Source organism: Staurois parvus, unplaced genomic scaffold (genome assembly GCF_062004578.1).
Source record: "Staurois parvus isolate SC_StPar_1 unplaced genomic scaffold, SC_StPar_1.0 ptg000019l, whole genome shotgun sequence".
Lineage (NCBI taxonomy): Eukaryota > Metazoa > Chordata > Amphibia > Anura > Ranidae > Staurois > Staurois parvus.
Window position 1 is genome coordinate 29243705 of NW_028317815.1, and position 13149 is coordinate 29256853.

Genomic DNA, 13149 nt, shown 5'->3' on the forward strand with positions numbered 1-13149 from the left:
ATGGCATTTATACAGGGGTTCTGAAGGTGGATTCTCAGTTGTATGAGATTGGAGTCATTCCAGGAGCATGTGAGTGCATTATGTGTCATTTTATCTTTCCTTATTAAAGGAATTTATTGAACTGTTGCTGTTTTTTTCTTTTGAGAATGTCCACAGTCTTTGTTTAGGCAATTCAAGGGATGGCTGCAAATACCCTAATAGAGTGAAGGCTGCAATACTGGTTCTGAGCTTTTTTGGCTGGTCACACCAAGAGAGGGATTACCAGTGATCTGCTTAAAAAAATGTGTGATTTTTGTGATTTTGATTACACAGTGGGTAAACATCCACCTGGGATTGGTCCCAAGGAAAATGATGATCCTTATTGTTGTTTAAAAGCTTAATTATACTATTCAAGTTCTCCCTCTGAAGAAGTGCCATTGCACGAAAGGCCTCAGGAGGAACCAGAGAGCACAGCACACTACTGCCGCCTGGAGCTGGAAAGAAGCCCGGGCGGCCATATTAATAGAGGTATAGTGCTTTTTTCTTGCTCATCACTATACCCTGTCTGTTATATGCGGTACTACAATAAAGTATTTTAATATACTACACTATGGGCACCTCTTTTGTGGCTCCTGTCTGGAGCTATTAAGCCCACAGGTACCTGTTGGTATCCAGCATATCCGGAGGTATAGGAGCCCCATATCCAGGCTGATCACCTCACTAATCTTAAGGAGGACCTCTGGAACCAGTGGATTTAATTACTTCCCTAACGGCTTGATGACTGCACCATAGGAAAAAGTTCACCAGATTGACCAGTTTACCTTGAGAATTTACATATATGCGCATTATCTATGCGCTTCCGGTGAGTGCGCACTTTTCACTTTTGGCCGGAGTCAAAAGTTCATCGGCTGCATTTTCTTCTGTTTACAGACTTCTATCCGTTTACGTATTCACATGCGTTTATGATCATTATATGGTTTATTTTGAATTTTTTAATATACAGCGCTACACCCTATACATTTCTATTCAAGATTATAAAATAAAAAATCTAAATTCTGAACCAATTCATTTCATTGTGGCCCATGACCAGTTACTAAATCACTTAGGTGGCCTGTGCTCTTTAAAAGGTTGAGCACCCCTGATGCAAAGCAATATTTTATTTGTGCACAAAAGAGTGGTGCTCAAATTTCTTACAGTTTGGCTTAGATGGATCAAGTGTTTTAAAACCCTTCATGTCAGATGACCCTGGAGTTTCATAAATGAGATTGAGAGACATCAGAGGCAGGATTCGCGCATGAGCACTTAACCAGTACAAAACGTAATGGAACTTTTGTACCAGCCTTGATGTGTATACAATTTTACCAATAAGGGTAGCATTGCAGAGCATGGGAGGCTGTGTGTTTCCTCTGCCCTCACCCGAAGGATCAGACAGCAAATGGATTTCTGAGCGAGACACTGCTGCACAATTTCTATGGACACCAATGGCAGATGTGATATTCATCTGCTACACTGCAGCTAGTCTTTAAAAGCCCAGAGATTAGGCTATCAAATCAGACGGTAATGGGCATGCTATGGGGCCCTTAACATATGGTACCTTGTTACTTCTACTTGCAGGACCACAAGGAATGCAGGCCTCCTTTCCGTACATTTGATGTGGAGACAAGTATGTGTTGACCGGGCATTCTTTGCATGTACTGCTCTCTTTATCAATATAATGTCCTGCGGGACACGGGACACAAGAAGATCCTGACTGTTGAGAACCCAAGGCACAGGCACGGCAGGTTGAAGCTACTCCATCCATAACATTGGTTACAGTTATTGAATAGATCTTCACAACATCATTTATGTAATGTCGGCTCTGAAAGAAAACAGAGGGTTAGCACAATGGCTTTTTTCACTTCCTGCTTAATAAAAAGAGAACAAATCAGTATAATTTAATTTAAACTCGTATTTTGCTACAATAGTATCTATCTCAACACATTAAAAATGTGATCAATGGCCTTTTAAATAAATAAAGACAATCTTATTAAGAGTGTATTATGCCTTTGCCTACACAAACAACCAAGATAAAAAAAACTGTCCTCATTATTTCTAAAGTTATCTATGATGGCAAATGAAAATAACATAAAGCAAGATATTTAAGCAGGAGTTTATAAGATAGCATATTAAAAAGATTTGTCTCTGGTATTTCCAGGGAATGTATTTATGGTGCCCAAATCTTCTGAACTGAAACAATTTAATCCCAATCTTTCAGCCAGAGGAATAAGGATCAACTTAATATGTTTCACAAGTCCACTTTCAAAAACCGCAACTGCCCCTAAAACGTTTTACACTTATGAGTACTTCACTATACATACAGTTGTGCTCAAACATTTGCATACCCTTGCAGAAACTGTGAAATGTTGGCATTGATGATATTTTGGTATTGAAAATATGACTGATCATGCCAAAAAACTGCTTTTATTTAAGAATTGTGATCATATGAAGCCATTTATCATCACATAGTTGTTTGTCTCCTTTTCAAATCCTAATGATAACAGAAATCACCCAAATGGCACTGATCAAAAGATTACATACCCTGAAATGTTTGGCCTTGATGCAGACACATAAGGTGACACACACACAAGGTAAATGGCAATTAAATGTTAATTTCCCATATCTGTGGTGAGTGTCTGTGTATAAACAATCAATGAGTTTGTAAGCTATCACATGGATGCACTGAGCAGGCTAGATACTGAACCATGGAGAGCAGAAAGGAATTGTCAAAAGAACTGCATAACAAGGTAATGTTTAAAACTTTAAAAAGATGTAAAAGTATATAAAAAGATGACCAAAGCCTTGAATATGCCAGTCAGTACTGTTAAATCACTTACTGATAAGTGGAAAATTCAGGGATCTCTTGATACCAAGCCAAATACAGGTAGACCAAGAAAGATTGCAGACACAACTGCCAGACGAAATTGTTTGAGATACAAAGAAAAACTCATAGGTAACCTCAGGAAAAAGACAGGCTGCTTTGGAAAAAGACAGGCTGCTTTGGAAAAAGACGGTTTAGTTGTTTTGAAGAAGCCTAATACAATAATAATTGAACAAAAATGAGCTGCACGGTTGAGTTGCCAGAAAGAAGCCCTTACTGCAATTTGTTTTTTTTACCTGATCAGTCATATTTTTAATATAAAAAAATTCAGGATTTCTGGCAGGGTATGCACAATTTGTAGCACAACTGTACAAAAAGAGTAAATATTGCACAATAAAACACACATAAACTTCTCAGGTTAGACCAGGGGTGATGCAAATTGTTTTCAGAGGGAACTCAAACAAATATTTCCACCTTGGCCATTTGGGAATTTGGTCAGCATCTTACATTTTGGCTATCCATTGTGATCATTGTGGTGGCAGTTTATGGGTCATACATTACATGGAAACAACTTGTCCAGGCTGAAATTCAAATGGCTCAAAGCAAGCACCTATTCTTTACAGATATATGTTCTTTTGAGGCTTACATCCATCTTCTGGTGCAATGAGCTTGCTATACTAATTGTGATACTGTTATCACTGTCCCATACAGCTATTTCTATCTATTTCAAACATATAATTTGGATATATACAAAAAATAGCAAAGAAATGCAAATGTCTTACATAGTGTATCTGCATGGTTTGTTAATGATAGCATATTCCTTCCAGTGGCCCAGCACCAAAAAAGTGTACGATTATTACATGGCATTACACTGTATAGAATGAGCCATTTCATTTCATATAATCTCTATCTTCATCAAACATTGCAAAACCACTTTTGAGACTATTTTTAGTATCATTTTTGTTAGGTATTATGAGTTTCCACTACTTGTGTCTCTTGGGTACACAACATATCAGTATAAAATAATGAATGTGTGTTATGTTCCCATATCCAGGGGCGGACTGACCATTTGGAAACTCGGGCACTGCCCGAGGGCCCGGGGTCAGTAGGGGGCCCCATGAGATGCCCCTGGTACATTTAAAGGCTTTTTTGAGTTTGGGCAAGGACACAGGGGCCCCATGATCCCCTATTGCCCGGGGGTCCCATGAGTTGTCAGTCCGCCCCTGCCTATATCATTAAATATTTTCATTATTTAAAGAATTCACACCATTTCACAGACTATTCAAAGCACATTGAAAAGGAGAGGTAAATACCATAGTAGCTGACAAATGTTTCATGCTATCATTAACCTGTACTCTCTAAATGAAATACTGCAGTAGGTAATATACTTACAAATTGTGCCTGGTTGGTTCTCTGAAATGCCCATGTAAACATGTATGTAGCATTCTTGGGTATGATGTGAGTATAAGATTGCTTTTCCCGGTTTCCTCCCCACGATTCTACCACACTTGTTGTTTTTCTGTTTACATCCTATTGGATGAAAATAATTTTAAAAATATAAAAAGGTTTCAGCAGTCCCCATATGATAGACCAACAACCAACCGAAGGAAAATGCACACGGCAGGCTGACAACCCTGCTGTTCATCAAGGCAATGGCTTAGCGTTGTCAACATGCAGGAAGGGAGTTCTTATAATGTGAGGATCTCCAGGAAAAACTTTATACCAGATTCACAAAACCATTATTTGCTTATAAAACTGTATAGAGTAAAATTTGATGCCAAACAAAATAGATTTTGGGTTTATATACACTTTAACAACTAAAAAGAGAAAAGACAGTGATGGAAAATGTATACCTTGAAAAATAACATTGTCATTAACAGACATAACAAATCTTAGTACTCAGAGATACTACAGGCACTGGCTGTGAATCCTCAGAGAAAATGTTTACAGAACATTGATGGTAGATAAAGACAAAGTGAACCAATCTAGTTTGACTATTTGACTTGATAAATTCTTTGAGCAAACTACCACCATAGCAGACAGCATTACAAAATGCAAATTCTGCTGTGTTGTGATACCTTTCTTCCCCCATGTGTAAGGAATGATACCTTGAGCTAACAAAGGGCAGACTACTTTCTCAAGCACTGATCCTCTCTAAGAAGCCCTGTTACTGAAAAGTGCTGAACTAGTTCCACTGACATTAAGGGAGCTTTCATTAAAGTTATAAGGCACCAATGATTACCAACTAGGGTATACTTTTTTTTTTTTTTTTTAGAATGGGCCAAGCACAACTAACCACCAGTTAATGGGGTGTTTTATTAGAGAGGCCCAGGGCACCACCAATAAAATGCTATTACTGACCTAGTCATCTAAATATGCTTCCATGCTGACTTAATAGCTTTAGTATATATTTGCATCACTGACCTGGAACAAGTATGCAGAGGTCCAACTTCACCTGCTGCATCCCTGTTCCAGGTCAATAACCTTAAGTGTTCAAACCTGAGACAGCCAGAGAACTAGCAAATTCACAATGAAATCAGTATTAGCTGCCTAAATGTTGCTTTTTAAGTCCAGGTTTACTTATGTATATTAAAGTGATTGTAAAATTTTTTTTTTTTATAAAAGCAGGTTTATACTTACCTGCACTGTGCAATGGAATTGCACAGCGTGGCCCCAATCCTCCTCTTCTTGGTGCTCCTGGCGCCGTCTCTTCCTGGTGTGCCACCATAGGAAGCTGCTTCCTACCGTGGCACACCTGCAGGCTCAATCCTGAGCCCTGCTATCTGTGCCCATTGACACACACAGCGCAGCTCAGACCTGACCCCCGATCCCTCATCACAGGATTTAACTGGCAGTAATGGGAGCCAATGGCCAAACTGGGAACTGATAGGAGAGATCCGCTGCAGACAGGCACAGTGCTGGATCACATGAGGACTTAGGTAAGTAATAGGGACGGTGAGGGAGCGATACTTTTGCCTAAACATTTTTTACCTTAATGCAAGAAATGCATTAAGGTAAAAATGTCTAGGCTTTGTAACCACTTTAAAGCCTTTTCAAAAGTTGTTTCCAATGTTTGTTAATCTGTAGCTGTAATAATTTATTTAATCTTTAATAATACCTGGTAATCCTTCTCCAGGCATTTCCTGCTATAAGGTGACAATATTCTGTTCCTATCTTTCAGTCGTTCTGCATTCACACCCTTGCATGTGCCTGCCCAATGGAGACTACAAGCAGCCATGCCAACTCACTTTCCTCAGCTATTATGTTATCAACATCAGGAAAAAAAAGCTCTAAACATGACTTGCAACAGTTTTTGGAATGCATGCATGTAGACAGAAAGTGGCTCCAAATGGGCTGCAGGAGATCACCAGTGCTGAGATAAGAATTAAAATAAGTATTTTATTTAAAAAATATATGGCAGTTGTTTAAAATATACAAACCTTTATCAATCTGATTAAGTTTAAGTGGTAATAAATTCGGCCAGAGCGGGAGCAAACACGGAAGGAAGACCAGGTGAAGATGGAAGACCTATCAGCGATGAGGACTGGAGGGCTTCATTTTAAGGTAAGTCCTTCATAATGTGCTAGTATGCAATGTATACTAGCACATTATGACCACCTTGCAGGGGATTTTTTTTTTTTACCTTTCCTGCGGTTTACTACTGCTTTGAAAGAATGCAGAGATTGAATGACAGTAACAGTACTGCAGATTGGAACATTGGGTGAACACAATGAAAGTTGTGGTTTGTACAACATCTTGAAAGCGAGGCAGACAGAGGCCCAATCTCCAAAGGTAAGCATAATGGTCAGTATAAAGAAAGTGAATAATAGCGCCTATGGTTAAAATGAAAATTATATAACTCACTTATAGTGTACCAGCTGCAAAAAAACCACCATAGATAAAGTGTAACAATTAATACAATAAATAATTTTGCGCTAATATATATGAATATATAAAAAGTTCAAATCATAAGTCCAGAATAAAAATACCAATACCACAAAAAAAATACCAATACCACAAAAAAATGTGCAAAAAACTTTTGTGCAAAGAAAGTGTCTAAATATAAAAAAACACCACCAAAAAACCTTGATAATATGATGGCAGGTCATCCATAGATATATTTTCAGAAACGAAATTCTGCAGCCCACCGATCCTCATAGAGCAAATAGCAAAATAAAAGAAGCTTTTCAAATTATCGGAAATCCACTTGATTGATGTGACGTCATTACGTCTGGCTGCCAGCTACTGCGCATGTGCTGAGTAGCTAGGCTCGTTTTTATGTGATTGCTGCTATGCTGTTGATGCTGGTGTCGGCTGGGACACCTCTTGAGTAAGTGCAATGAGTACCTAATAAAGGAATTGGCTTTTATAATATTGCACCATGAAGTCTCTCTGTTTCTCGAGTGCCTGGCATCTTCCTCCTTGGATACAAGTGAAGGTGGTTTCTGTCTTTTGGAGAAGTGGATTTCCGATAATTTGAAAAGCTTCTTTTATTTTGCTATTTGCTCTATGAGGATCGGTGGGCTGCAGAATTTTGTTTCTGAAAATATATCTATGGATGACCTGCCATCATATTATCAAGGTTTTTTGGTGGTGTTTTTTTATATTTAGACACTTTCTTTGCACAAAAGTTTTTTGCACATTTTTTTGTGGTATTGGTATTTTTTTTTTGTGGTATTGGTATTTTTATTCTGGACTTATGATTTGAACTTTTATATATTCATATATATTAGCGCAAAATTATTTATTGTATTAATAATGGTCAGTATGTTTATAAGACAAGGTCAGTATGGTTACTGTGCTTTCCTTTGTTTCTCCCAATTTATTGGATAAACAACCTTCATGTATCTACAAAAAACACCTTTGAAGCATACATGAAATTAAAATTAATTAGTAGTTCGGGTCATCAATATTTTTCTGCTATTGATGCTAACAAAGAAACTTATATTTACTAAAGCAGGAGCATCTGGTGCAGCTGTGCATGGTAGCCAATCAGCTTCTATCTTCAGTTTGTTCAATTAAACTTTGACAATAAATCCTGGAAGCTGGTTGGTTTCTATGCAGAGCTGCACCAGATTTTGCATGCTCCAGTTTTAGTAAATCTTACCCCCCACCCCCGCCCCAGGTATACTTGAAGAAATTGAAATTACTACATCTTTATTTTTTTATAAATGATGAGAATAATTGGCAATCACCAGCAATATTTCCTGGAGCATCACTTACCACCATGAAGTATAGCACGCAGTCTGCAGAACAAAGAGTTTCAAACACAAATGTAATCCTGCCCACCTCTGCGCCGTTTGTCCCAGTCATTGATGTTGGAGGTCTAAAATTGTAAAGCAAATCTATTTGTACACCTCAAACTACATTTTACAACTTTTATTTTATTATTCACTCTAGATTGTAAGCTCGAAAGAGCAGGGCCCTCGATCCCCTCATGTTTTGCATTGTATTGGTATTGTTCTGTCACATGTTCTGTCCCCCTTTGTAATGTACAGCGCTGAGTGAACTATTGGCGCTTTATAAATACTGTATAATAATAATAATAATAATATTCATATTTAACTCTAAGCCAGCCATTTTAAGGCCTGTGGACAAATGGATGGCACACTGATAGTAACTTCCACAGTGCTTGAAGCACTGAAGATAATAAAATCTTTACAGCAGAAGAGCAATTTCAGATATATTCAGAATGAATATTGTACTGTACCTCTCATCTTTGTGTACATATTAAGATCACTACAACTATAATACAAAATATACACCAGAGGGCGCTGGTGTAGTGTCGTAAACGGCATCTGTTAATCCTTAGAAGTATGATTCCATTTGCTATACTATGCCAGCACCCTCTGGTGTTTTTGTTTTGTTTTTTTGTATTTGGATCTGAATTTTCACAAGAAGCCTTTTTTCCATGGGAAAAAATAGCAAATAAAAAAAAATTTAAATAGGGCAGCACAGTGGCTAAATGGTTAGCACTTCCACCTGGCAGCACTAGGGTTGCAGTTTAAATCTCAACCACAGCACCACCTGCCTGAAGTTTGCATGTTCTCCCTGTGTTTGCGTGGGTGTGCTCCAGGTACTCTTCCCACACTCCAAGGACATTCTGGTAGTTTGACTCCTGCCCAGGGGCATCCCTAGGATTGGTGTCACCCAATGCAGTAACTCTTGGTGACACCCCCTCCGACGATCCCCGCAGGATGGATCGGATCTGCGGATTGAGCATAATGGATTGGAGTCCAATCCATTATCCTCCCCAATCCGCAGATCCGATCCATCCTGCAGGGATCGTCAGAGGGGGTGTCACCAAGTGTTACTGCACCGGGTGACACCAACCCTAGAAACCCTAACTCACGTTCATACATACACATGCTAGGGCCAATTTAGGCAGGAGCAGGGGCATCCCTAGGCATGTGCTAGGGGTGTGCGACGCACCGGGTGACACCTACTGCATGGGGTGACACCAGACCCGCTCCACAAAAAGGTAAGTTTTAAATCAAGCTGACGATTGGGGAGCATAATGGATCGGACTCCGATCATTATGCTCAATCCACAGATCCAATCCATGCTGCAGGGATCATCGCCTTGCTTTAAAACGTACCTTTTCATGGAGCAGGTCACCCCATGCGATAGGTGTCAATCAGTGCGGCGCGCAGCCCCGGCACCTGCCTAGAGATGCCCCTGCTTCTCCCTAAATTGACCCTAGTATGTGTATGTATGAACGTGAGTTAGGGACTTTCAAATGAAGTTCCTTGAGGGTTAAGGACTGATGTGAATGAATAATATATACGTAAAGCGGTGCGTAAATTGATGGCACTATGTAAGTACCTGTAATAAAAAAATAAAATAAATGCTACACAAGCCATATTGTAAATGAATGCTATGAAAAATTACTTTTCCTCTTCAATCTGCAGTTCTGTAATTTTCTGTAAAATTCAGTGCAATATAGCAACCTGGAGGCGTGCTGTGCACCACTGCTATGACCAATAAAAATATACATAATATATGTAACCAATCATTCCACACTACATGTACACCAGTGTGCTCCACTCTCTTTAATTTTCCTCTTATGATTTACATTCCAACACGTGACCCAAAAATAGTGTGCGCTCACAAGAGTGCCTGTGACCTTTTGTATAAAAAGATCAAAAAGCGCTTGATGCCACAAAGTCCTTTCTTTTACCAAGCCACACCATTAGGATATACATATACCAAAGTGCACCCCCCCCCCCCCCTCCAGATCAGTAAAAGGTAGACAAGAAACCACAGAAAGGGATTCCTATGCAGGACTACATCTCATCTCCTTCTTTTGCCAGATTAATTACCATATAGGCATTTAAAAGCCAAGAGAGAGTACTTCATTCTGCACTAAATATATTAAAACCCCAAAGTGTAAAAGAAAGTTATTGCACTCACAAAAAATGTGCCTCTTGCTACACTACAAGTAGATCACCACCAAGTTTTACTCAGATACACCGCCGCTCCACTCTTCCTGGAGCCAGTGTGCGTTCCACTGGGTGGATATGACGTCACCGTGGCCAACCTGATGTCCCGGACTATATAAATGAACTTTGCATGGTTTTATGTTTTTGTATGCACATAAGTTAAGGAAAACATTTGTTTGGAGTTTTTATTGCACGTTTATTAGTGCCGCTAACCAGCAACCAATAGGATATATAATGCACGTCATTACAGGTAAGTAATGTCCTTGGTGTTGTATACCCCAAATATTTTTAACTAAACTTCAGCTTTAATATGTTCTTACCTGCCATGTATTGCTTTGAAATACTGCTATGACTTAGAAGTTATTAAAATGTAAAACGAAAAAAAAAGTGGAAGGTAAAACCAAAAGAAAATCTTTTTGTACCAGACAAGACAAACAGGCATAACTTACTTAAATCCAGGGATATGTAGATTCAGCAGAAGGTAGTCATTATCTGAGCCCCCTGCTCCACTATGAACATGATCACCTGCAACTTCCCAGCCTACAAAAAAAAAGTCAGTATCAATCAGTGCACCAAATAATGAAAATATATATATATATATATATATATATATACATACACACACACACACAGCAGGTAAAATAAGTATTGAACACGTCACAATTTTTCTAGGTAAATATATTTCTAAAGGTGCTATTGACATGAAATTTTCACCACATGGTGGTAACAACACATGCAATACATACAAAGAAACTAAAACAAATAAGTTCAGAAATTAAGTGTAATAAAATGGAATGACACAGGAAAAAAGGTATGAAGAAAGCGAGGTGAAAAAAGGTATGGAAAGCCCAGACACCAGCTGAAATCTATCAGTAATTAGAAAGCAATCCTGCCCCTTGTCAGTGCAAATAATATCAGCTGGTTCAGTCTCAATTGATGGTCTATAAAAAGGTGTCCTATTACCAAGGTGTCACTCCTCATGATGGGTAAAAGCAAAGAGCTCTCTCAAGACCTTTGCAGCCTTATTTTTTGCCAAACATACTGATGGCATTGGTTAAAGAAGGTTTTCTAAACTTCTGAATGTTCCAATGAGCACTGTTGGGGCCATAATCTGGAAGTGGAAAGAACATAATTTCACCATAAACCAGCCATGATCAGGTGCTCCTCGCAAGATTTCTGACAGAGGAGTGAAAAGAATTATCAGAAGAGTTGTCCAAGAGCCAAGGATCACTTGTGGAGAGCTTCAGAAAGACTTGAAATTAGCAGGTACAATTGTTTCAAAGAAAACAATAAGTAATGCACTCAACCACCATAGCCTGTATGGAAGCACACCACTAAAGATTCCATTGCTGAAGAAAACGTATGTTAAAGCTTGTTTAAAGTTTGCTGCACAACATTTAGACAAGCCTGTGAAATACTGGGAGAATATAGTCTGGTCAGAGGAGACCAAAATTGAACTCTTTGAATGCCATAATACACACCATGTTTGGAGGTCAAATGGCACTGCACATCACCCCCAAAAAAACACCATACCATCAGTGAAGTTTAGGGGTGGGAACATCATGGTGTGGGGCTGTTTTTCAGCATATAGTACTGGGAAACTTAATATCATTGAAGGAAGGATGAATGGAAAAATGTACCAAGACATTCTTGATAAAAATCTGCTGCCATCTACCAGGATGATGAAGATGAAACAAGGGTGGACATTTCAGCAAGAGAATAATCCCAAATACAAAGCCAAGGAAACTCTCAATTGGTTTCAAAGAAAGGAAATAAAGCTGCTAGAACTGCCCAGCCAATCACCTGACTTGCATCCAATAGAAAGTCTATGGAAAGAACTAAAGATCAAAACTCATAGAAGAGGCCCACAGAACCTTCAAGATTTGAAGACTGGGCCAAAATCACACCTGAGCAATGCATGTGACTAGTTTCTCCATATAGGAGGAGTCTTGAAGCTGTCATTACCAACAAAGGATTTTGTACGAAGTAGTAAATACATTTCAGTTAGCTTGTTCAATACTTTTTCCCTGTGTGATTAAATTTCATTACACATAACTTAATTTCTCAACTTATTTGTTTTGGTTTCTTTGTATGTATGGATTACATGGGTTGTTACCAATGTGTGGTGAAAGTTTCTTGTCAATAGCACTTTTAGAAATATATTTACCTAGAAACATTATGGCGTGTTCCATACTTATTTTATCAGCTGTATATATAATGAATATAGGCACCAGATAAGGAATTTATGACTACAAGACTGCTATTCTACTACTGCTTTTCAGTGGAAATAAGGCTAGATTACTAAAAATACTGTATACAGAAAGCTGGGAAGCTAACAAAATACGTTGGAATTATTTTGCCCCACTTAATTGTTTCTTGATGTGTTTATAAACTGCAATCAGATAATAAACATAGGCTCTGTATCAAAAGTTAAAGTGATTGTAAAGTAATTTTTAAAAAAAATAACAAACATGTTATACTTACCTGCTCTGTGCAATAGAAATGCACAGAGAAGCCACGATCCTCCTCTTTTGGGGTCCCCCACCAGTGCTCCTGACTCCTCCTCTTCCTATGCTGACACACCTGTAGGCTTGATCTTGAACCACGCTGCCTGCGTCCATAGACACATACACAGCATGGCTTGGTCCCACCCCTTGCCCCCTCTTCTCAGGATTTGACTGACAGCAACAGGAGCAAATAGCATCCGCTGCTTCAGCAAAACCAGTGAGAGCGGGGAAAACCACTACAGACGGCCACAGCACTGGATTGAGTGTAGTTTCAAGTAAGTATAAGGGGTGTAAGGGGGCGATACAGGTAATAGAACATATTTTACGTTAATGTACAGAATGCATTAGGGTAAAAAATGTTTAG

General features: G+C 38.8%; 1 protein-coding gene across 1 annotated transcript in view; it reads right to left on the reverse strand.

Moving 5' to 3' along the window:
- ELAPOR2 (endosome-lysosome associated apoptosis and autophagy regulator family member 2) overlaps positions 1 to 13149 on the reverse strand; it is a 137600-nt gene that overhangs the window by 27414 nt on the left and 97037 nt on the right. The window contains exons 11-14 of the mRNA XM_089685986.1: positions 10728 to 10818; positions 8060 to 8162; positions 4229 to 4366; positions 1574 to 1837 (exon numbers count right to left, since the gene is read on the reverse strand). Of these exons, the coding sequence (XP_089542112.1) occupies positions 1574 to 1837; positions 4229 to 4366; positions 8060 to 8162; positions 10728 to 10818 (596 nt within the window). The remainder of the gene's footprint in view (positions 1 to 1573; positions 1838 to 4228; positions 4367 to 8059; positions 8163 to 10727; positions 10819 to 13149) is intronic.